This window comes from Lissotriton vulgaris, chromosome 7, assembly GCF_964263255.1.
Source record: "Lissotriton vulgaris chromosome 7, aLisVul1.2, whole genome shotgun sequence".
Lineage (NCBI taxonomy): Eukaryota > Metazoa > Chordata > Amphibia > Caudata > Salamandridae > Lissotriton > Lissotriton vulgaris.
The window spans coordinates 800,134,027-800,160,234 of NC_141695.1; the positions used below are offsets into that span (position 1 = coordinate 800,134,027).

General features: G+C 44.7%; 1 protein-coding gene across 1 annotated transcript in view; it reads right to left on the bottom strand.

Moving 5' to 3' along the window:
- The window catches only part of LOC147702435 (chromobox protein homolog 2-like), a 168,804-nt gene that overhangs the window by 42,541 nt on the left and 100,055 nt on the right, over window positions 1-26,208 (bottom strand). Inside the window, exon 3 of the mRNA XM_086931059.1 lies at window positions 14,324-14,389. Coding sequence (XP_086787185.1) covers window positions 14,324-14,389 — 66 coding nt within the window. The remainder of the gene's footprint in view (window positions 1-14,323; window positions 14,390-26,208) is intronic.

The following is a 26,208-nucleotide window of genomic DNA, read 5'->3' on the forward strand; positions in this document are numbered from 1 at the left end:
GGTGCAAAACTTGAACAGTGTTTTGTCAATCCCCGCGCTCAGGGAGCCTCTTGCGAGCGCATTCTCCAAATGTCGAGGTTTCGTTCGTTAAACTCCTCCCTTGTTTCTCCGTGTACCTGACCTGTAGTCCGGTTTAGTTGAAAAACTTGATTCTTTGTCGAATACCTTCTATTTTGCTTGCATTCCTCTTCCAAACTCTGGAACTCCTTGGCAACGATACAGACCCAACGGCGGAACAAAGAATCTGAAGATGGCGACCAAAGGTGGGAGCTTCCGCCGGAAGCGCATAGACATCAAGAAGGACACCTAATGGTGGGATGTCAACGCCCACCTAGGCCACGAAAAAACAAAAAAAACAAAACGAGAAAAAAATACTCTATTACGGACCCAACCACTAGATGGCGGAATAATGCACAGCATAGTGAATCCAGGAAGATTCACGCTGCAAAACTAGTTTTATTGCATGCTTTTGCAGCAGTGAGAGAATTTCCTGTTTTGAGCGTTAGATGTTCTGCGGACATTGGTCGCTGTTTGGGTGGTATGATTGGTGGGGTTGCTGTAAGTTCCAGGCAGTAACCATACTGGATCATTTGTCTTACCCACTTGTCTGTAGTGATGGAATTCCAGACAGGTAGAACTGTGATAGTCTTCCTCCGACCGGAGTGGTATGATCTGGAGGGAAATGAGGGAAGTCACTGCTTATTAGTGGGGAAGGCGCGAGTGTTGCTGTTACCTAAGCCTCTCCCTTTGTTGTTATTTCCCCGATATCCTCCTCTAAAATATCCTCTGTTGGGGGGATGTTTGTGTGGTGTTTTTATAAGAAGACTAAGAATAATCTGCTCCGATGTTTTTGGATGCTCCTCTACAGAAGGAGCATCGAAAGGAACCACGCTAGGATGGAGACTGTAATGTCCCATGGATTTAGCAGTCTGTGTCTTTTTTCATATTTTCTAGAGTGGTGTCTACAGCCGGTTCAAAAAGTTGTTCTTGATTGAACGGTTGATTGAGGATAGTAGTTTGTACCTCCTATTTGAAGCCAGAGATGCGTAACCAGGCATGTCGTCTGAGCAACACGCTAGTGTTAATGGACCTAGAGGCGGTGTCTGCTGCATCAAGGACACTTCATTGATTATTAATTTACCCTCTTGAATCAAATCATTGGCTTTGGTCTCATATTGATCAGGTAAGTGTTGCAATAGGGTTTATAGTTGGTCATGGGGGGGCCCTATCGTACGAGCAAGTAATGCCTGTGTGTGGACTATTCGCCAGTGATTAGCTGCTTGGGCAGCAACTCGCTTGCCGGAAACATCTAACAATTTAGACTCTTTGTCCAGAGGTGGCACATCAGAGGTCTGTGAGTTGGCACGTTTTCTAGCGTTAGTTACCACTAGGGAGTCTAAGGGTAGTTGCCTTTTAATGTAGGTGGGATCATTGGGAGCAGGTTTATATTTTTTGTCAATTCTCGGATTGAGAATCCTAGCCGTAACAGGGTCCTTGAATATGTCAGGGGTATGTTTAATGACACCTTTTAACATTAGCAGGGTTTGTACAGTCTTTAGTGACTGTTCAAAGGTGTCCGCTAGAAAATCCTCCTCTGTGGCGTTGGAAATCATCTGACACCATGGTACACAGCGGCCCTATTTACAAGTTGACTAAAACCAATATGGTCCTCTGGGGATCTACTGGGTCATCATAATCGTCCTGTGGTTATCAGGATCATTAAAAGGGTCATTGTTGCCAACCCCACCCCCTAAATCATCCTCAACATGTGGTAGTGGTGAATTTGGTGGAAGTATAGGAGATTGTGGAGGAAAGACAGGCTTAGGAGGAAGACCAGGAGAAGAGGGTTGTATGGGTGAATTAGAACAGTCTTTTCTTTACAGACACTGCAGGAATGCCTGGGGTGTCAAATTTCCTCTTCTTTGGAACAGTAGCCACATGAAATGCGTTACTTACCTGTAACAGCAGTTATCCAGTATTGGTATCTTTCATAGATTCACATGCCTGAATCATTCCCCGTCGTCGGGGTAGGAGTCCCCGGTAAATAACAATAGTAATGTCACATAGACATATACTTAGTACTAGGCCAGAGGCCTCACATTAGTTGCCTATCTAGGTCCTTATGTAAAAAGGACCAAACTTTGGCCAGGAGCCAATCAGCTACCATCACCCTTCTCACCTTCCTGGAAGGAGCCCTAGTCTCTCAGATTTTCGTAAGCACAGTGCTAAGTAGTACCTACTGAGAGGGAGAAGGTGAGCCCTTCCAGGGGAGGCGGGTGGGTTGCATGTGAATCTATGAAAGATACCAATACTGGATAACTGCTGTTACAGGTAAGTAACGCATTTCTTATCCAGTATTATGGGTATCTTTCATAGATTCACATGCCTGAATCAGAATAGCAAGCAATAATGAGCACATTTCGCATAATACATTCGTAAAGACATAGTAATCTTATCATAAGTTGTTACAGTGTACATGATACTCACAACCTGATAAGAAATGTGCGATAAATTACCTGGAAGGTGGGATGATAGGAAGAAGGCTCACCACTAATGAAATAGATGACGTAGGACAGCCTGCCCCACTGCTGCATCCTTCATAAGTTCAGAGTCCAAGCAGTAGTGCTTGGTGAACGTATGTGGTGTCTTCCATGTCGCCGCTCTGCAAATGTCAACAATGAATACCCCAGCAAAGAGCGCCATGGAGGTGGAAACCGCTCTAGTGGAGTGTGCTCGTACTTTTGAAGGCAGAGGGTGGCCCGCCTGTTGGTGACAGAAGGCGATGGCCGCTGAAATCCATCTGGAAATGCTCTGTTTTGTTAAAGCTAAGCCTTTCCTGGGTCTGCTAAATGCAACAAACAATTGGTTGGACTTTCGAAATTGCTCCGTCCTGTGAAGGTAAAATTTGAGACATCGTTTGAGGTCCAATGAGTGAAGAGATCTTTCAGCCGCAGATGATGGATTCGGGAATAAAGATCGTAGGACAATAGGTTCGTTGAGATGGAAAGAGGACGGAACCTTCGGTATAAACTTAGGGTTAGTCCGTAGAATGACCCTGTCGTTCTTGAACTGGATGAAGGGGTCTTGCACAGAAAAAGCCTGTAGTTCACTCACTCTCCTTGCTGACGTGAGCGCCAGCAATAGAGCGGTTTTACATGACAAATGTTTTAGATCTGCTCTGTGGATTGGCTCAAACGGGTGTTTCATTAGTTGAGCTAGTACCACATTTAGTTGCCATGTAGGTGGAGGTGCTCTAACTGGAGGGAAAGATCTGAATAATCCCTTCAGAAACTGTTTGATTAGTCTGTTGGTCCATAGTGAAGCTCCACACGAAGATCGTCTGAACCTGGATATGGCCGCCAGGTGGACCTTTATTGAAGCGTGTGCCAGTCCAGAATTGGCTAAGTGGAGCAAGTAGGGCAGAATTTGTGCTGGAGTAGAAGTGAACGGATGCAAATTCTGAGCTCTACACCACAAACAGAACCTTTTCCACTTGAGGGAATACGTCTTATTAGTACTTTCAGCCCGAGCCCGGGCTAAGACGACCCTGCATTCCTGTGGAATATCTAAATCCTGGAACTCTCTGAACTCAGGAGCCAAGCTGATAATTTTAGAGATGTTGGATCCGGATGCTGGACTTGTCCCTGGTTCATTGTGAGGAGATGTGGGCATGTCCTGAATAGAATTGGAGGTTGCAGCGATAGAAGGTGTAGCTCTGTATACCAGTGTTGGCGCGGCCACGCTGGGGCTATCAGGATCATGGTACAACTCTCTGCTTTCAGTTTCCGGAGAACCCTGGGGATCAGGGGAAACGGTGGAAAAGCGTAAGCAAAGACGTTGCACCATGTCATCGAAAAGGCATTCCCTAGGGACCTTTTCTGGGGAAGCCAGCTTGCGTAATGTTGGCATTTCGCATTCACTTCCGTCGCAAAGAGATCCAGGTGAGGTTTGCCCCAACGGGAGAACACCGAGTCGAGCGGCTGCTGGTCGAGCTCCCACTCGTGGCAAAGTGAACGCTGCCTGCTTAGCGAGTCTGCCAGGGTGTTGTCTACTCCTGGGACATACTCTGCCCGCAGAGAAATGTCGTGTTGTACCAGCCAGATCCAAATTTGCTGAGATTCTCGAGACAACGTCCTGGATCGAGTACCCCCCTGCTTGTTCAGGTAGTTCATTGTGGTGGTGTTGTCCGTCCTCACAAGCACTGGGGAGTTCCTGATTCGGGGCAGAAATGCTCGAAGTGCCAAGCGCACTGCTCTCAACTCTAGCAGATTGATGTGGAGTTGTTTTTCTGCCACTGACCATTGACCGTGTACTAGCAGTTCCTGCAGGAACGCCCCCCATCCTTCCAGTGAAGCGTCTGTGGTTATCACATGAGGAGAGACTGGGAGAAGAAAAGGGAGACCCTTGTTTAAGTTGTCGCCCAGAAGCCACCATCTCAGAGCTTTCTTCATGATCTGAGTGATCCTGATCCAGTCGTTGAAAGACCCTGTAGATTGGATCCACTGATTTGTTAAGGCTTCCTGTAGAGGCCGCATGTGTAGGCGACAGTGAGGAATGAGAAAAATGTTGGAAGACATCATTCCTAGCAATGACTTGAATAGTCGAACTTTGACTCTCTGTTTGGCCTGAATGTGGACAGCCAGGGTCTTCAGCTTGACCTGACGTTCTCTGGAAGGGAAGGCTTTCTCTTGTTGTGTATCCAACGTTGCTCCCAGGAAATTGAGACGTTGTGACGGTTGGAGAGTTGACTTTTCCTGGTTGAGTGTTAGGCCCAGATTTTTGAATAGATGAAGGCAGGCCGAAGAGGACTTGGCTACGCCTGTCCGAGTCGGAGCTTTGATGAGCCAGTCGTCTAGGTAGGGAAAGACTTGGTGATGATGCTGGCGAAGGTATGCCGCTACCGGTGACAGACACTTCGTGAAGATGCGTGGAGCTGACTTCAGGCCGAATGGTAAAACTCTGAACTGGTAGTGCCTGCCTGCCACTGCAAACCTCAGAAATTGTCGATGACTCTTGTGAATGAGGACATGAAAATAGGCATCCTGGAGGTCTAAGGATACCATATAGTCTTTTGGATTGAGTAGGTGTAATACCTCCTGGAGGGTAACCATTCGGAAGGACTGCTTCTTGAGGTATATATTTAGGTTTCTCAGATCCAGTATTGGTCTCCATTGCTTCTTCTCCTTTTTTCTGACCAGGAAGAATCGGGAATAGAATCCTCTCCCCTTCTGACCTCGAGGAACTCTCTCCACTGCTCTTTTCTGGAGCATTAGAGAGAGCTCCTGTTGAAGTAGTTGTAGATTCTTGTGCTGCATAGGACATGGTGGGTTCGGAGGAGGATGTTCCACAAACTCCAAAGTGTGTCCGAAGCGAACTAACTGCAGCACCCAACGATCTGTTGTAATTTGCTTCCAATTGTGAAGGAAGTTGGTAATTTTTCCTCCAACTGCGAATTGTGGAGAAGAGGTGGAGGCATGCTGGAGAAAGCAGTCATTGGCGTCTGTAATTATCTTTCTTTCCTCCTTTCCCTCGAAAGGACGACTTGTTGTAGGAAGCTCGTCCTTGTTGCTGTCTCTGCTGATATTGAGGCTTGTACTGCTGAGAAGAGTCATAAGCGGACTTGTAACCTTGATAGCTGCCTCGATTCTGTTGCCCTCTACCTCTGGATCCTCGAAAGGAATTCGTTTTGTATTGTAGGGTGCCTAGGGCTTTCGCCGTGTCGGTATCCTTCTTAATACCTTGCAGCATATCATCGATATGTTCACCGAAGAGCAGTTCTCCATCAAATGGCAGGCTTGCACATCAGGCCGGAATGCTGTGGCTTAAAGCCAGCCCTGGCGTCTCAAAACCGCTGCTCCTGCCAGTTGACGAAATCCTGTGGAAGCGATATCCAAGGCCACATCGATCATTTCTGAGGCAGAGCGTTCGCCCTCCAGCAAAATTTTCTTAACCTCTTCTTTCTGGTCTTCTGGGATTGCCTCTAGATATGGGGCTATATCTGCCCATATCTGTCGATTGTAGCGACCTAGTAATGCCAGAGAATTTGCAGCCCTGACTGATAGGGCGGACATGGAAGAAAATCTTTTGCCAATGGCATCAAGTTTTCTCCCCTCTTTATCAGGAGGCGCTGTTATTGCCGCTGACGGGTTGCTAGACTTCTGCTGAGCGGCCTGTGATATAACTGAGTCCGGTTTAGTCTGGCCAGTTAAACATGCGGGCGCAGTGTCTGGGGCTTTGTACTTCCTTTCAAGTCTAGCCGGCACTGGAATGAGAGAGGAAGGATTTTTCATAATTTTAAGTCCTTGCTCCCATATATAATCGATTACTGGGATGGATCGAACAGATCTTTTGAAGGATTCCTTAAAATCATGGAGGAAACAGTCCTGCGTTTCCGAAGCTATTTGGATGTTGAATCTTGCAGCCGCTCTTCCTACTATATTATGGAATCCCCCTAAATCCTCAGGGGGTGAATCATCCTGTACTTGCTCTGGGATGCCGGATCCAGGTTGGCGTTATCAGAATCCTCATCATGTATTTCACCTTCCTCATCTTGGACTTCATCATGTCTCATTTCTTCCTCATATTCATCCTCATCAGAAGAAATTTGAGGAGGCAATTTCTCTTGCTCCTGATGCACAACCAGCGGAGGTGGTCGCTGGCGACGTTGAGGAGTTGGAGCTTCCTGCTGTGCTGGCACTCCTGAAGCAGGAGCAGAAGACGGAAATCTTTGCTTATAGTCCGAAATCAGAAACTGTAGGCCAGAGACAATTGACGCCGGAAGGCATACCATAGGTTGAACAGTGGTATGCTGTCGGACTTCTTCTTGAATTGTCATCTCTTCAAGATCTTCACAGTCTGAACTCTCATGAACCTTGATGTTAAGATGAGAGGGACTGGATGCTATGGGAAACATGTTCTCCACGTCAGGATCTTCTGCTTCTAGAAACTGCGTTGGCAGCAGTTGCTGGACTTTGCTAGGTGAAGTCATCTCTGGTGTCACCATGCATGATGACATCTTAAAATGGGTAAAGGAATACTTCAGTGATGGAGAGCCCTTCGATTGTAGATTTATTGTGGCGTCCGATGGAGCGTCTACAATTGTTGACATTTTATCATGCATTTTCATCGTCGACTGCATCGACGTCGATGATGTCCTCGTCGACGTCAATGCCCTCGTCGACGGCGGCGTCGACACTGCAGAAGTCGACGACGATGGCTTCGTCGACGGTGTCGTCGTCGACGGTGTCCTCGTCGACGACGGTGTCCTCGTCGACGACGGTGTCCTCGTCGTCGACGGTGTCCTCGTCGTCGACGGTGTCCTCGTCGACGGTGTCGTCAACGATGTAGTCTTCGTCGACGATGTAGTCTTCGTCGACGATGTAGTCTTAGTCGACGGTCTCGACGTCGACGGGTTTGTAGACGAAGGTGCCGACGTCGACGGTGTCCTCGTCGACGGTGTCTTCGACGACGATGAAGTCTTCGTCGGCGATGAACTCTACGTAGACGATGGGATTTTCGTCGACGCTGGAAGCCTTGCCTTCGTCGACGATGAAGCAGACGTCGACGGGAGCGTCGTCGACGGTTTTGTGAGAGGAATAACAGAAGGTATTGACCTACCCATCGTCGACGACGTTGTAGCAGTTGAAGCCATGGAGAAAGTAGACGCAGTGGATGTCGAAATGGATACTGTCGACATCGTCACAGGCAGGCCAGAAGATACCACAGCAGGCTTTTTGAAGGCTGTCATCTGAAGAGAAGGCTTGACCTTAGGATGACCCTCCATGGACTTTGGCTTCTTGTGAGGAGGCACAGCAGACTGACCTGGAGAGGTCTGTCGATGCCTTTTAGGAGAGGAGTGGAAACTTCTGAAGGAACACTCACTCTCACCTGAGGAGACTTGGTCTTTGTCCTTCAGTCTCTGAAGCCACAGAAGCAGTCGCCCTTCCCTGTCTTTCAATGTCTTGACCGGGAGAGTGCGACAAATCTTACATTCCTTGGCAGAATGCTGAGGATAGAGGCAGTACAAACATTCTTCATGCTTGTCCTCTATGTGTAGCCTCATTTTACTACATGAGGCACATGGCCTAAAAAGTCCTTTTTTAGGAGTAGTAGACATATTAAATATCAATACTCCTTTTCCAACTGAACCTGAAGAATTAGTAGGCAAAAAACCAAAGATATAGGAAAAAACCTGAGCAGAGCTCAGTGGAGACTCCTCTGCACGACGTGCGGTAGAAAATCTGAGGGACTAGGGCTCCTTCCAGGAAGGTGAGAAGGGTGATGGTAGCTGATTGGCTCCTGGCCAAAGTTTGGTCCTTTTTACATAAGGACCTAGATAGGCTACTAATGTGAGGCCTCTGGCCTAGTACTAAGTATATGTCTATGTGACATTACTATTGTTATTTACCGGGGACTCCTACCCCGACGACGGGGAATGATTCAGGCATGTGAATCTATGAAAGATACCCATAATACTGGATAAGTCCTGTTTTTGGGTCTATGTGGAGAGTTTTTTGCTTAGGATCGATAGGATCCGGTCGAAAAAGTTGTTCCTCTTCGGTAAACTCTTTCGGCACAGATTTCTTCGGGTACGAGCGAGGTTTGGATTTCTGTTCCGAAGCCTTGGAAGGTGGTTTTGTGTCCTTCAGCTTAGATGTGGTGGCAGGAATCTTTTTCTGTTCCAAATGTTTTGGTTCCGGATCCAAGACATTTTGTTTCGGCACAGAGGTGTTCGGTGCCGATGTCTTTTTGGGAGTAGGCTGCGCGCCCGGCTTTGGTGCCGATGGAACACTGATATCCGTCTTGCTCTGTCTCGAGAAGCCAGAAGGCTTGTCCCTTATCTTCAGAGCTGGCCCAGGGCTTCTGAAGCTTGATTTCGGTCGCGACTGGGGCAAACAGGCGAAGTCTTGACCAGGGCCGCTATTCTTTGAGGTGGGGTTGGGGTAGGGGCCATTGTGCTCACTTGTTGACCTGGAGTGATGTGGTGGTATGAGTCGTCTGCTTCGGACACGATTTCCAGATCTTCAGGATTCTCCTCCCGGACATTGGGGCCTTCATCGGAGATGTCCACTGTTAGCGGAGTTGCTCGCTGTGCCATGATGTGTCGTCGGGCCCGGCGATCACAGATGGTCTTTTTGGAACTAAAAGAGGAGCAGGCCTGGCAATTATTCTGGTCGTGCTCAGGCGAGAGAAACAGGTTACAGACCTTGTGGTGGTCACTGTGTGGGAATTTAGCTCCACACTGGGGGCATTTTTTAAATGGAGTCCTTTTACATGAGCCGTAGGCCCGAACGGCGTTGATAGGCCCAGCGGCCCACGTCTACGTCCGGAATCAAATATTTGAGGAGTGCGTCGAAGATCACGCGATCAAAAACAATACCGTCAAGTTTAAGATAGTTTGCGCGTCTAAAAGGTTTGGAGAATATGGTGCCAAACCAGAGCGCAGAAGTTAGATCCGAACTCGATGGCGTGAAAAAACAATCTGATGAGTCGATGCCCATGCACACAATCTTCCAAGGGAGAAGTTACCAATCTTGTGACTACAAAAAACTCTTCAAAGACAACAACAAGGTGCAAGCATCCAAGCCCAACACCAGATGGCGATCTATGCACAGTGTACGACTCTGCAGCTCATATGCCTCGAGCACCATTTTGCTCCAATCGCCAGGGTCCCATCTGCCTGCACACTATGTTCTTACATGCATTCATTAATTTACTCACAATGCGTTCTGTTATGTCACATATTTGTTCAAACACATCCAGACAATATATGGTTAGGAGGTGGCGAATCAATATTCATATAGTGGGTTAGTGATAGGGCAAAGTGACATTTTATAACTGTACCTTGCTGACTTTGCAGTTCCTGTGATATTCCAAGCATGAAAACTGTATACAAACCCTTGAAATTTGGGGGGGTGAAACATATTCTTTTGGCCTCTACCAGGAATGCAGTAATTTCTTACTATTTTTGCTGCATACTTGATATTTAGCATTTCTCAGGTTTCAGACAAATATTTAATTATTTTACAGTGATGAAATTCATAGCAAATTAATGCTATTTAATTTAATGAGTTACTACTGCATTTGAATTTTACAAATTCTACATTGTAGCTTACATTTTGTAATAAAAAGCCATGGTTTCTATTTTTAATTTCAAGCTCCGTTTAAGAGTCAGTCCTATTGTTATTAATTATCTTTTAGGATACCATTGCGAATCTGGTCTCTAGGAACACACTGCCTCAGACTTCGAGGTCACCAAGTTCAAGCCACCCAATATTTGGGTGCACCTAGGTTATACATATTACCTAGGGCCCTATGTGCCCAAAGGACAGACAGACAAGACAGATTTTACTGATACTAGTTATCTTTTAAATACTTTGGGCTGGGGGGGACCTCTAATGGTGGAATGGAAAGACTATTAAACAGATTGAGTAGAAGTAGATTAATGGTACTTGTTCAAGTGCCCATGTGAAAAGACATTAAATGAAAACAAATGTTTATGTTATGTTAGTAGTTTTTCTAAAGCGCAACAGCTGCCCCAGCAAAGGGGCATCCCGACGCTACCAAATCTGAATAACACACTGCCCAGAGGAGTTGTCACAGCTATAGCTATATTGAAGGGAAGAGAAAGTTTTTAATGGCTTTTCGAGAAGCAAGCAGGTCCTCCATCCCACGAATATGTACTGGCAGAGAATTCCAGAGCCTGGCTGCCAGATACCGGAATGAACGACCTCCTACTCGGCAAAGTTTAAACCGCGGGACAGCCCCCTTGTGCTGTCCCAGCGAGCGCAGTGGTCAGTGGGTCACATACTGGGTCAAAAGATTGCCCAGCACCTCCGAGCTCCCCGAATTTAAGATCTTGAAAGACAGGCAAAGAGCTTTGAACTGAATCCGGGTGTCAATCGGTAGCCAGTGCAGCCTTTGAATAATGGCCCTGACCGAACACCGACGGGAGAGTCCAACCAGAGTTCTGGCTGCCGAGTTTTGAACTCGTTGTAGTAGCCGTATCTCTGCTTTGTTAGCCCCTAGGAGCAGAGAACTAGCATAGTCTAGTCGACAAAGTATGGTAGACTGCACAATGAGCTGTCGTACTTCCGAGTCAAAGAATTTCAATAGAGGATTGGGGCCCCTTAACAAGCCAACACAGGTGGCCGCGACTCTCTTTGTGTGGGTCTAGAAACTAAGCGAAGAATCCATCCAGACTCCTAGATTCTTTACCAATGTCTTAGGCGTTGGCATTGTACCAAGGGACGCCGGCCACCAGTGTTCATTCCAAAGGGCGGTGTTCTTTCCCACCAGTAAAACCTCGGTTTTACTTTCACTTAACTGTAAACAGTTCTTTGCTATCCATTGAGCCACTGCTGTCATCCCGTCTCTGAATCTAGTGGCCGATATTGATGGTTCCTCAGCTACGGTGATAACAAGCTGGGTGTCATCAGCATAGGACACCATTGTGAGTTCCCATTTTTTTGCAACAGCCGCCAGTGGCTGTACGTAGAGATTAAACAGGCGGGCTCAATGCGGAGCCTTGGGGGACCCCCTGACCAATGGAATGGGATTGAGAAAGGAACGGAGGGGCCGATACACGGAAAGATCTTTCAGTCAAAAATGACCGTAACCACTCTAAGGCAGTTCCGGTGACCCATACTGCCTCTAGACGATGAAGAAGAAGGTCATGTGACACCGTATCAAAGGCAGCGCTGAGATCCAACAAAATCATCGCTGCACTTTAACCGGCATCCAATCATCCGAAGATGTTCCGTAGTGGCTAGCAGGGTGATTCCGTGCTGTGGCCCGGCCGAAAACCGTTCTGTGACGGGTCCAGAATGTTATGAGAGCTCAGAAATTGGGATAGGATATTATTAGCATGGGCTTCTGCGATCTTAGCCACTCAAGGAAGAAGGGAGATAGGTCTACAGTTCTCAGGTTTTGAGGTGTCTAACGTTGGTTTCTTAATAGGAGACACCCAAGCCTGTTTCCAGGCCACAGGAACGCTCGCAATGGAAAAGGAAAGGTTGAGTATTTGACACAGCGGCTGCTGAAGAAGCTGCAGGGACTCAATGAATTGGGCTGGCCTCATAGGGTCCGAGGGAGACCCAGATTTAATTCTACTACATAATCTGGATAACTTCTCTTTAGAGATCTCCGGAATAGCTGATAGAGTAGGGCAGGACTCATCTCTAACAACTGAAAAGGTGGAGTCAGGGGAAACATGTGGAAAAGATTGGTAGATCTTTTGTACTTTTTCCACGAAAAAAGTCGCAAGCTCCTCACAATGTTGTGCAGATACTATGCTGGGTAGCGCCGCTTTATTACTCTTAAGCTCTTTGACGAATTTAAATATACAATTCGTAGGGTTAGAGCTTTATTTTATTTCCTTAGCATAGAAAGCAGCACGTGCAGTACAAATAGCTTTGTGATAGAGCTTGACTTTAGACAAATACATAGATTTGTCCCCTCCTTTGTATTCCCTTCTCCACACACGTTCCGCTTTCTTACACTCTTTCCTCAGGGCTGTCAGAGACTCACTATACTATGGACTCTTATTAGAAGTACGCCCTTTGGTCCATTTTGCCGGAATAAAGGTGTCCAGTCCACTTAGGATCCAGTCACAAAACGCAGTATAAGCCACCTCAGGGGTAGTCAAGTCCCCTAAGGGGTTGGCCACAAGGAAGGCATGGAGATCTTCTAATTTAAGTTTATGCCATGGGCGTCTAAGGACCGGGTTCTCAATGTCAACTTTAAATGGTTCAGTGATACATAATCTTATTTCTATCAAGAAGTGATCGGTCCAGCCCATAGGCTTGGGCGTTGCTATGCTCATAGCTGGGATGTTAGAAAACACCGGATCAAGTATATGGCCGGCTATGTGCGGAGCATCAGATATTAATTGCTCCAGCTGTAGGGCGACCAGCTGAGCGGATAGGTTGTGGATGGCACTATCCTGGGTCTGATCCAAATGGAGATTAAGATCTCCCAAGATCGTAAAGTTAGCAGATCCTACAACCAGTGCACTAACCGTCTCTAGAAATGCCTCAATGAACTTGGTCGCAGGCCCTGGAGGGCAATAAATATACAGGCCAGAAAAGGTAAAGTGAGCACTTATATCGATCATCAAACGGGCGCATTCGCAATCCCTAATATTTTCCTTAATAAAAGAACAGGGATACTGTGATTTATAGATTATCGCGATTCCCCCACCCCTAGAGTCCCTGTTTATAGTACTAATCGAGTATCCTGCAGGGAGGGTCAGATTAAGTACAAATGTCATATCATCCTTAAGCCATGTTTCACAGACAAAAACAATGTCCGGGGACTCCTCAAATAAAAGTCTGAATTTCCATGTGGTGCTTAACGAGTGACCTCACGTTCAATTGGAAGATCTTAAGCTGAACTTGATCAGCTCTTCCTACTGCTCCTCGCACAAGGCAGGGTGCAGGTGTAGTAAAGTTGCTTATAGCGCATTTCAGGTGTGATTCCCCCCATATGCGATAGTGGCTCATCGCAGTTCCAGACACCTGGATTCAATGCTACAAGGGTCTCTCTATCATGGCAAAGAGATTCCCTCAAAGGATAGCAAGGGGTTTTGGCGAGAGGCGATGTCCAGGCGTAGACGGGCGCAGACGGGCTTGCCTTTGGCGCAGTCGGCGCACCCACTGCGCGGTCGGATGCTGGTGGCCATTTATTAGAGCTGGAAGAGGGCGTGAGTCTCCCAACAACTAGGCCGCAACCCAGAAAGTCCTCCCTAAATTGCGTCTAGCCCAGAATCAATCCCACAGCAGCACCTATTCGGCTGTGAGGGAATCGGGGTAGCAATGCGGATGAAATGAACACCGCGAGTAATGCAAAATTTAAAAAGCATACCGTTTTAAAATTAGGTGTAAAGCCTAGCTTTCCTGGCTGCGCCTCAGGAAAGTGGAGCAGATCTAGTGCTTTGCAAACATTCAATCTATATGGACAGTCAGTGTGTGAGGACATTAAAACACAAGTAAATCGGGTAGAGTCGTACAGAGCAGAATTGAGAATATCAAGATATGCTTGTGAATGCTCCACTAACTCCATCCCAACTACCACCAGTTAGCCCCAAAAATGAGGAGTAAAACTGAGCATATTGTAAGTTCCTGTGAAAACGTTTCCTGGTGGGGATATTAGTTCTAAAAGTCATGCTCTAAGTGACACCATTTTGTACACAAACCCTACAGGCACATGACTAATTCCTACGTCCAGAACTAGATCAGCAATACTAAATCCGTAAACCCCATCGTCACACTAGCCATGCTTTAAATTGAATGAGAACTTTGAAAGTCAGCCATTTTTAAGTTACCTTTTCTGGAATGCAAGTAAAAGTCTGGGGTCCAGAATATTTTCTTCTGGTTCCCAGCTATTGTGTCTGAAAAAAAAGGAAAAAGGAAACAAATCAGGTTAACGCCCAATTGAGACATGTAACAAAGCTGCTAAATCAAACAGAAAGGGTAAATTGCACTTTATAGCTACAGCAGGCGTTAAGACGGAATATTCGATAGAGCTTTTTTTAAAATCTTCGGGAGGCATTTTATACAGTTTAGGCTTCGCTCTGAAGACTCATTACTTAACACTTTATAGTTGAAAGAGTATCTTAACTAGCATTGGCATAACCAATATGTCTCACCTATGGTACCTTATTGGTGTTTAGCCATGCAGCACGTTATCCTGGGTGCTCTGCCGCCAGGGATTGCAAAGGAATAAAAGTACTACATATGAGGTCATGCAGTCTAGATTCAGAAATACATGCTTGCCTCAGGAAACCTTAATGGACACATTCCAAGGATTTTTAAAGCACAGAAAGAAAGACAAGTGCCTTAATGCAAGTCAACAGAACTATAAAGAAAAAGGAATTCCTTTCTGTGTTATTCAATCTAATGTTGACCTGTCAGTCTACATTCAAAAAAATGACTTTCTAACCCTTATAATGACACCATTAGTTAATACAAAACACTTGAATTGCTAATTTCTCTCAAGACTTTTATTCTTAAAAAAAACATTTTTTAAGAATAAAATTTGTGACATAAGGACCCAATTTTATATTATAACAAATGTTATTGTAATTCGTGTACTAATTTGAGCTTGTTTATTGCACTATACTGAGGCTACTCAGATATTTGTATTGTAATGATGAGTATGAAAATGTATTGTGTTTTATCAAATGTGTACCAACAATTTTAAACTATAGTATGAAAAAAATGTTAAGAATAAAAGTCTTGAGAGAAATTAGCAATTCAAGTGTTTTGTATTAACTAATTGTGTCATTACAAGGGTTAGAAAGTTATTTTTTTAATGTAGACTGACAGGTCAACACTAGATTGAATAACAGAAAGGAATTCTTTTTCTTTACTGAGATCACCCAGTCCTTTCTGGTTTATCTGGGAAACTCTTCTTTTGGAAGTCAACAGAACTATAACATTCTGCGTGCAGAATGAATCACTAAAGTATTGAACAGCCTATGAAAACAAGCACTTGCAATGCAACAGGTCTCGCATTTGCGAGAGTGAGCTATTGGCATTGTAAATGAAAATGCCTTTTATTTATGTGTTTTTCAAAACGGCTAAATAAAAAGGCATTATCTTACAATGCCAGTACCTTAAACTCTTGCAAATTCAAGACCTATTGCATTGCAAATGCTTGTTACTTTTTTCAGTCTGTGTATATAAGTGCACGCACTTTAAGAATGTCAGATGGGTGGGTCTGTCCCAGTATTTACACAAAAAATTTAAATAGCACAATTTTATTTCTTTTTATAGCGCTACTCGTCCTGATGGAGTCTTCCAGTGAGATCACTTCCTGTGATGCCAAGTGGGATGTCACGCGTCGTGATGTCATGTGCTGTGTTGGAACACGTTATGTCACTTGCATACTGCCTAACTTGGTCAGTTCCCCCACTTCTTTTTATAGGACTTGTGCCATGAAGAGGGGTGATGGATGGTGGACTGTAGAGGTGAATTTATGTAGTTATGGGAGTGCCCCCATCGATGTATGCCAACTACCAAATGTGTTTGCCGGCCTGGGTAGTCGGATGAGGAGGAGTGGCGAGGGCAATGTATGCCAGCTATGGATTTTGATTGGGGGAGGGTCAGTGTTTGTACTTCTTGGTATTCCTATTGGCAGTTGTGTGTTTTTTTTGCAGGAGTGCGGACACTTGGCGATTGGTGAGACATTCCAGATATAGATTTTGTTGGGGAGAGGGGATTTATTTGTATGTGAAAATTGATACGTAAAAGGGGTGGATTTTGTTGGGTGGGGCAAAAGAAACAGGATAATTTATGTATTTAGTTCAAAGGTTTTATATAGCGCTGCTGGATCCAAAAGTATCTGAGCGCTTTACAAGGGAGGTGAACATAATAAGATAACATTAGCACTGTGCAAAAAATTCACAATATAGTGTTGCATTCAGAAGAGCTAAGGGGACAAAGAAACGGATAAAATTAAGGGGAAGATGAATACTGAAAGTTAAGAGAGAGAAGGGGGTGTAGAGAGGGGGAGTGGGAATATGAAAGGATTGAGGGGTTGGGAAGAGGATGGACAAGAGAAAAGAGTGAACATGTTCGGAGTCAGTAACATTAGATACCCCAATATTTGTTGAGAAGAAGTATTTTGAGTTCCTTTTTGAAGAGAGGGTAAGAGGGGTTGCAGCGAAGATCCTCGGGGAGAGAGTTTCAAATCGTAGGAGCGTTACCAGAGAATGCACAGGATTGGGTCTTTTGACAATTGAGTCTGGGAGGGATCAGGACAAGGGAGTTTGTGCTTCTCAGGGACCTGGAGCACCCTGCTTTATGTAGTTTGATTGCAAGGTAAGAGGGGGTGTTTTGGTGCAGAGCTTTGTGAGTGATGCAGGCAATCTTGTAGTTGGATCTTCCTTCTATTGGGAGCCAATTGAGATTTGAGGACGGGGGGAGATGTGGTCAAATTGTTTACAGTCAGAGAAAAGTCTAGCAGCTAGGTTGAGGACAGATGGACTTTAGGAGTGCCGGCCAGTGTGGCGTTACCATAGTCAATCCTGGAAAGGACAAGCGATTGGACAAAGAGTGAAATCATCCGCTGGAATGAATGGTTTAATTTTCTTGAGGTGGTGAAGGGTAAAAAGAGCACTTTTGGCTGCATTTTTGATGTGGGGGATGAGATTTAGATTCTGGTCGATACTGATGCCTAAGGATTTAACGGCATTAGAGGTGTAGAGTGAGCAGTTAAGAAGCTTGGATATCATTGACCCATAGTTAAATGGGAAGGGAATTGTTTTTGGGGTGAAAAGGATGATTTCAGTTTTTTTCGGGTTCAGTTTGAGATGGTTCAGATGGAATCAGGTTTGAACTCTAGTCAAGATGTCATGGAGGTGAAGAATGTCTTTGTGGGATTTGATCTTGTAATATAATTGGGCATCATCGGCATGGAGGTGGTAGCAGATATTAGCTTGTTTGAGAATGAGGGCGAGTGGTTCCATGAAAAGATTGAATAGGGTTGGGGAGAGGATGGATCCTTGAGGGACACAGAGTGAGACAGGTTGAGGTTTAGAGAGGAAGTGGCTGAGCTTGATTTGCTGTGATCTATTTCGAAGGAATAAGGAGAACTATTTGAATACAGTGCCTTCCAAGCCAAACCGATCTTTGAGAGTGTTGAGAAGGATGGAGTGGTGGACATTATCAAATGCAGCCGAGAGGCCAAGAAGGATTAGTAATGAGGATTCACCTTCGTCTAGGGAGCGATGAATGTCATCAGTAATGTTTAACATAGCAGTTTCGGTACTGCAGCCCTTTCTAAAGCAGGATTGGAAAACATCAAGGAGATTGAAGGAGACGATACGTTTCTCTAATTGCGATAGGACACATTTTTCAAGGGCTTTAGAGAGGAATGGAAGGTTAGAGATAAGGCGTAGGTTGTTAAGGTCATTGGGATCGGCAGTGGTGTTTTTAAGAATGGGTGAGATTTGACCAAGCTGAAGGGAGGCGGTGACACAGCCAGTGGAAAGTGATGAGTTTAGGATATTGGTCCATATAGGGGCAATGATAAATTTGAGTTCTTGAACCAAATTGGCGGGGAGAGGATCTTTGGAGTGGGAGGAAGGTTTGAGTTTGGCAAGGATATTAGTGATCGTAGATTCCGATACTGGACTAAAATCGCTCCATGAAGCATTATTTTTAGCAGGGAGGCCTTTGGGAGAGGGGTCTGGTTGGGGAGAGCAGGGAGAGGTTGAGAAGGATCGTGAGGAGTGGGAAAAGTGGACAAAGGTGAGTTAGGAGTGTTGGGGAGGGTGTGTTAGATGGGAGGAGGTTGGAGTGAGAGGGGGAGGGAAGAGAATGATAGTTCGATCTTGTTGACTTTATTTGTAAAGAAGTTGGCAATTTCTTCGCATCTGTCAATAGAGGCTAATATTTTAGGAGGGCCAGTGGAGGTTTTTTTTTTAACAATGTTAAAAAGGTCTCTAGGGCGGTTTCTAGCCTGGCCAAGTTGTGACCGGAGAAAGGTGGCTTTGTTGAAGATATGTTTTTTGTATGGGGCTCTAACAATTCTAAGGAGAGCTAGATTATCAACGGTTGGATGATTCCTCCAAACCCGTTCGGATTGTCTGAGGGCCCGACTTTCATTATTAAGTTCGGAATTGAACCAAGACTTCGGAGGGTTGCTTTTTTGTTGTTTGGGTTTGATTGGAGCAATTTGGTCGAGGGCTTCAAGAATAGAATTATTAGAATGGTTAGTTAGGTCGCTGGTGCTGTCAGAGAGAGAGGGGAGAAGTAAACGGGCCTTAATTGTGGATTCCAATTCGCCAGGAGGAACAAGGTGAAGGTTGCCTGTAGGTTTCTTAAGTAAAATGCTGATGAGGGCGGGGCGAGTAATTGATCTATTCATGATGAAGAGGATAAGGTAGTGGTCAGACCAGTCTACAGGAAGTATATTAGAGAGGGAGGCCAGATGGTTGCTAGTCATAGCATCGAGGGTGGCACCTTTGTTATGGGTGGGAGAATGGCAGAGTTGGGTCATGTTGGTGATGTCCATGGTATCCTTAAATAGGATGACAGCAGGGTCTTCACTTTTGTTCCAGTGGATGTTGTAGTCACCAAGGAAGAGATTTTTTGGAGTGTGAGAGCATTGCTTGAATAATAAGATCAGTCATCTCTTCAGTAAAGGGGATGTTAATTCCCGGGGGGTGGTAGATAGTGTGCAACCGAATGGTGGGGGAAGGGTCTTGTAGATGGACAAGCGAGATGTTAAGTTCAACTTTAAAGATTAGGGCGAGTCCTCCTGTTCGTGTGATTCTATCTTTCTTAATGATAGAGTAACCAGGGGGAATAAGCAAGTCGAGGATGGAGTGGAGTGTGCGGTGAGCCAGGTTTGAGTTAGGAATGCGATGTCATTGTTTTCACTGAGTTTGGTTTCCGCAATCTAAGTAGCATGGCAGATGGGGCATTGGAAAGATAAACGTTCCCAAGGTGCACTTGGCATCATTTGAACAGTCTCTTTCCAGCCCTTGATAGGCAGCGAGTGCAGTTGAAAAAACTAAATAAAACAAGCATGGAGTTGTTATTGAGAGAGGGAGACAGACTTGGGAACGCTCAGATACCGAAGGTGGGGAGGAGGGGGGGGCTGGGGGGGGTCAGGAGACCACGGAAGCGAGAGTCTAAGCGAGAGGGGAAGGTTAAGAAAGATGTGATGGCGCCAGACAGGGAAGAGTGGAGAAAGGGTGAGGGAAGGAGACCTGGACACGAAAGGACAGGGAAAGAAGGGAGACATGGACAGCTGTTGAAAGGGAGAGTAGATAGGAAGATTGGGAGGCAAAGGATACGAGAAAGGCAGATAACGAGAACAGGAAGACAGACTAGAAGGAAGAGACAGGAGAAGAGAGAGCGAAGACCAGCATTGAAAATGTTGTTGATTAAGTCAGGTGCTGCTGCTGCCCTGAAGATTGTCATGTGTCCACTAGAGGGCAGCACATCATAAGTTAAGCTGCATTCAAGTAAACTCTGGACCGGATATGGCGTCGGCCTTTCCACATTGGTGTGCCCATTTTAGTCCATCCGTATGCGTGCATATTAAGCTTTGGCTAAATCGATTACAAAAGGCCCTTGCATGGCAAGGGCAGCGCTGCAGGCCAACGCCAGGCGAGACCTAAAAAGCAGTGAGGTACTTTCCATTTGCAGAGAACGTATAGTTTCTTACCTTTCGGTGTAGTTTTGCAGCTTGAATAATTTTTTGGCTTGACTTGCTGTGCATTATTTCGTCATCTCGTGGTTCGGTCTGGAACTGTTGCATCACCCCCCCCACCCCCCCACCCCCCCCCCCTTTTTTTAGGGCGAGCATTCGAAACAGTTTGTGTATACTTTAGTATATACTGATGTGTATGTACTTTACGAGTTCTGGAGATTAGCCCTAGGACTGGTCTGCTTCCGCTTAGGGACTTTTTTTTCTGTCCAAATGCCTCTATTCAACGATCTTGATAGAAAATGACCAGTAGAAGTCAGTAAAATAACAGCAATGCTTTCTGCAATACCAGAATTGCTTTCTGCAATACCAGAATTGCTTTCTGCTTGTTCAACTACCTCTATTTAACTGCCTTGATAGAACACTACCAATAGTTTTTTTTTTTTTGGAAAGACCTTTATTGCACATAATACATATACACAGCAGTGCGCCTACAACCCAGTAGTAGGGCCGGCCGCAATCAGGTCAACAGCACATAATACGGAACCTGCAATCAAGAGCATTCAGCAATAAAAGGCAAAAAGGAAACAATGCAAAGCTATTGATAGCCAGTGCCCCAGTTCCATCGCATCACCTGCAGTTGCAGCACACTTATGGAATCTCGGTCTCATTTTGTGATTTCCCCAAAACAACAACTCCAACCCCCAACCCCCCCACCCAAACATTCCTGGTCGCAGTAAGATGCAGTGGCATGAGCGCGAATTGACACCGCTATACATAAGTCTTCGAAATGCAAGCAAACAATCGAGCAGGCCATGCAGCCCCTGAATCCCAAACCCATCATGCATCATAAACATTGGTCTTGCATTCTAGCATACCGGTGTGCGGTCTTTTGGCGGTCGAGTACTGCTACAAGTCCTTTTTTTACCAGGAGGGTCACTATTTTCATCAAACCTCACGGGCAATGCTATGACCAGATCATCCTCCATAGTATCTTCCGCTCCTGGGACATCCTTTCTACTTTATCTTTAGGTGGATACAAAATATTCGCGCTAACAATCATACATCATTATTGCTCGCCTCCGGATATTTTATCAATTTGTGGAGATAAAATACTCGCTTCCTTCACTATTGCTCTCATCACATTACCATCTATTCACTGGCAGTTATCCTCGTGGAGGTTCTACAAATGTCAACACAAATAACGATCTGAATCTAAGCTACCTCCACTATACTGTTATACCACCTCCTTTTCTCTGATGTCATAACATCATATGACAAGTTATAGGACTACATCGTTCCACATTTCAAGATCTTAAGAAGCTGCTTTTACCGACTGACCTTTTATATCCACGCCACACCTAACTGTGAGCCCTGGACTCTTTGAAACTAACAATAGACGGTCACCTGAAGAAGGCTCAAGAGCCGAAACGCGCGTAGTGATGTCTACCGCTTTGCCTTCATCACTGTGTATATGTTTCATGTCTATTGATTTTGTATTTTCTCTTCTGTATTTTTTAATTCAAGACTATATAAAATTTAAACACAATCACTTATAAAAACTATATATATGTAAAAAATAGTACAAAACAAAAGAAAAATAGTCAACAACAATAAACAATAAAGCTCTATCAGAAATTATTTTACTCATTGGTTTCTGTACACAAGTGGACTTTAATATACTGTTTCAGTCTAGGTTTTTATTTACAAAAAATCGCAAATTGTACTATCTAATCAATGTCTGTCACTTTGCTATAGACCTTTCCTAACTCTTATAAACATTGGTCGACATAACTACCAATAGAGGTTAGTTTAATACCAGAATTGCTTTCTGCTGAGGGACTCTTTTTCAAAAACAATTCTGGCAACAGCCTCTACTTAACTTTCTTGATCGAAAACGCCCAGTAGGGGTCAGTAAAATACCAGAATCGCTTTAGGATTCTCTAGATTCCAGTCCATAGAAATGGTCTTCCACGAGCACCTGTAGAAAATAGTATTTTTTTCGAATGTTGTATTTTTAGTGATATGACCACCGAAGGCCCCGATTTTAGAGCTTTGGACTATACCATTTTCCGCTTAAAGGCAATATTTCTCTCCAAGTGTTCCCATACCTGGCGTGTCAAGCAGGTTGGTGCTTACTTTCCCTCCATGTTAAAGAACAGTAGATGTTTCAGCTCCCAGGCTAAAGTGCTGCATAGCCAAAAATATAGAAGGTTCCAAAGGCGAGACCAATTGCACTGCAAATGCTTGTTTTCTGTTATTGGACGTTGACGTACCACCATTTGGTGTCTCCTTGTGATATCGTCATGCTTCCTCCGGAGCTCCCACCTTTGGTCGCCATCTTTGGATTCTTTTTATTCTTACTCTCTTATCTTTGGTGGAGGAGGGTGGGTTCACTAGTGAATCCAGAAAATTCTTCAAGCTGCAAAACGACAGACAGGTAAGAAACTATACGTTTTGCAGCGTGAATCTTTTCTGGATTCACATGCTGTGCATAGATTTTGTAGCGGTTTGCTAGTTCTGTGGTGGTTGGGTGGAAGATGAGCGTTGGTTTGTGAATAGATGGTGCACGACTTTGTCCTACTTGTGCTTCTTTATTCATTTGGATGTCCACGCAGTAGTGTTTCTTAAACATGTGCACAGAAGAACATGTTGCTTCCATGCAAATGTCTTGAAGTGGTGTATTGGCTAGAAAGGTGATAGTAATTCCTTTCTTTCTTGCCGAGTGAGCATGTGGAGCTCTAATAAGTCTCCTGCTTGTTTGTGGCACAATTGTATGGCTTGTGCTTTCCATCTTGTGATTGTGTCCTTGGTTACTGGTCTTCCCAGGAAACGGATTGCCAAAGTTACAAAGAGTGTTTTTTTTCTTTCTGTAATCTTTCATTCTTTCATTGTAATTCATGACTGCTCTTCTAGCGTCAGGTGTGTGTAGTGCTCTTTCTGCTTGGGTTTTCGGAAGTAACTTGGTATCTGTATGGATTGTTTAATGTGGAATCATGATACCACTTTGTCATGAAGTGTGGATCTGTTCTCATGACAATTCTGTCATTATGTATTTGGAAGTAAGGTTCTTGTAATGTTAGTGCCTGCAATACACTAACTATGTATTGCTACTAAAAAGGCAGTTTTTAGTGTGAGCATCTGTAGCTTTGCCTTGTATAAGTGGCTCAAACAGTACTCTCATCAGCTGAGCAAGAACCAGATTTAGATTCCATGTGGGTGCTGGCACATTCATGGGTGGGGTGATTCTTTTCACTCTTTCTAGGAACCTTTTGATTACTTATGAAGTGAAAAAGCTCTTACATGTGTGGCCTCTTGTATACGCTACAATTGCTGCTAAGTTGGACCTTCAATGATGTGTAGATTAATTTAATTTTTAAGAGATGTGTTAAGTACTGCAGAACAGTCTTTTCTCTTGTTAAAAACCTTCCTAGTGGCACCATAGAGAGTATCTTTTCCACTTTGCTGTGTAACACTTTCTAGTGGACGGCTTTCTTCTCGTGGAACTGCCATTGAGCTTTCTGGTAGCTTTAGGTGTGCAAATTCTATGTCTTCAGGAGACATGCTGCGAGGCTCAGGCTCCCAGGTTCTGGGTGAAGTACTTTTCCTTCTTGCATGGTTAGTAAGTTTTGTCTGTTTGGCAATTTGTGAATTGATCCTTGAGAGATCTCGATTATCACTGTGCACCAGGTCTGTCTCGCCCATTGTGGGGCAATGAGAATCATGGTCATGTGACTGATCTTGCATTCGTTGATCACCCTGAGGAGTAGTAGTATCTTGTTTCTTCGCCGAACTGCGGTCATCTTTGATTTAAAGTTGAAAGTGGAAGACACCGTCCTACCGATTTTTCCCCAAGATTCTTCTCCCCAATCTTGGGAGCTCTTCCGTATCGATCCAGACCCAACGGTGGAAAAAAATCTGAATACGGCTACAAAAAGGTGGGCGCTTTCGGGAGGAAGCCAGTCCAACTCACAGAAGGGCACCAAATGTTACTACGTCGACGCGCACCCACAAAAAAAAAAAAAAAAAAAAAGATACTACAATTCCAGACCCAACCACCAGATGGCAGAATAATGCACAGCATAGTGAATACAGAAAAGATTCATGCTGCAAAAATCCCCCTTTCCTACAGTGTTCATGCTACAGCAGTAACTAAGCACTGCTCAAGATTTCTAGCCATTCCTTTCGTTAAAACGAAATACATGCCTCCTATTTTCTCTTGCACTGCTCAGTTCCTCTTATCCTCTGTGCACTTCTCTGGCTAGACAGTTACCTTTGACCCTGCTGTAAAAGAATCGGAAAGGGCAGGATACAAGAGAAGAAAAGAGACCCAAAACAATGTAGCAAGACGTATGAAGGAGAGGGAGAAGGGTAAACAGATAGAGATTATGTTGGGCTAGATGTGAGGGAGGAAAATAAGTAAATGGAGAACCATGAGGGAGTTACAAGGAAAGCTAAAGAGAAGATGTAGGTAGACAAATAAGCAAGTAATTTGTGTGTAATAGAGAAATGGTGATCAGGAGAACAAATTAGTGAGGTAGAGGAGTACAGTACACCAAGAGGGGAGTCAGAAGTAACGTTGAAAAAGAGGTGAATTAGAGACAGGATAAGGACAGAGGGAGGTAGACGCAGTAAGAGACTTGGGGGGGAAAAGCAAAGAGAAGAAGGGTGGTGAGAGCACATGGAGAACAGGAATAAAAAAGTGCCACTTAAAGGGGCAAGAGGGGAAAGAAAGGCAGAGATAGGGTTGAAGGGTAGGAAGAGAAACGTGGCGTAGATCAAAAAGAATACAGAAATAAGACAAGAGGTAGAGAGTTGTGAGATAAGAAAAAAATGGTGAGCTAGAGATCTACAAATAAAGAAGCTAAGCAAAATATTGGAGGGGTGATTTGATAGAAAAATGGGCGATGAAGAACAATACAGGTAGAAAGAAAGGAGTATGGTATTTAGAGAGTTAAACAGAGCAAGAGAAAGGGAAGGTGAAAGGTGTGGTGGTGAACTACTAGGGAGGACAATTGAATGGTTAAGTAGTGAGTGGCAGGCTGACAGGTGAAGGAGATGTGTGCTAGAGTTATCAAAATGAGAGGTGAAGGGAGTGGGGAGGCAGAGAAAGGGCTGAGAGGGAGGTATGGTAGTAGACGCCTTGAGGAAATGACAGAAGCAGTGAATATATGGAGGACGGTTTGCAAGTGAAATACATTGAGATTATGGGAAGTCAGGTGAAAAAAGCCAAGTGAGGACAGAGATTGACACAGTTTAGTTAGACAGAGGAAACCTAGAGAGATGGATATAAATGTATGCAAAAAATAGGTGAGGGGCAAGGCAAAGTTATGAGAGAAGTGGAAACATTAAATCGAATGAGGTATAGTGGGTATTTTTAGAGACAGGTGAGAAAGACAAAGCTGAGATAAAGAGCGAGGATCAAGATACTTTGAGATGTAGAGCAAGAGAAATTACAATTGCCACCAACTGAATAAGTGTGCAGGTAAAGGGTGGCCAAGTAAAGTCATGCACACCAAGAGGCAGATTTATTTAACAGGGCAGCAACCTATAATCTTGCGCTGTGTTGCACAAGGTGAGGAGGGAGGGGGGGGGGGGGGGGGGTGTTGTGTACAAAGCAGCGCAAAGTCATATTTCTGTAAAACATTACCTACTTCTGCACACTACGTCGGTAATGGCACGCAATCAGGCATGAACCATGGATATGTTGCACAATACTGTAGAGTCTTTGTCTGTTGTCTAGCACAGGATTTTGTACTGGAAGTATACCCAAGTACAAAAGTATGCCCTTCGACACATTTTTAACCATCCTCATACTGAATGTGTGTTGTAAAGTGCAATACACATGCAATGTGTGAATCGTTTGGAGAAATTAAAAAACATTTCTCCATGTCAGCGCCTGCTTCAAGAAGCATTTTTTGATGCAAATCCCAGCTTGACTATCTATTAAGATCAGACGTGTCTCACAAGCTGTGGTTGCGCTTCGAATTATCTAATTTGTAAAGCGCTCCGATACCCTCGGTGGTCATGTTCGCGCTATATAAA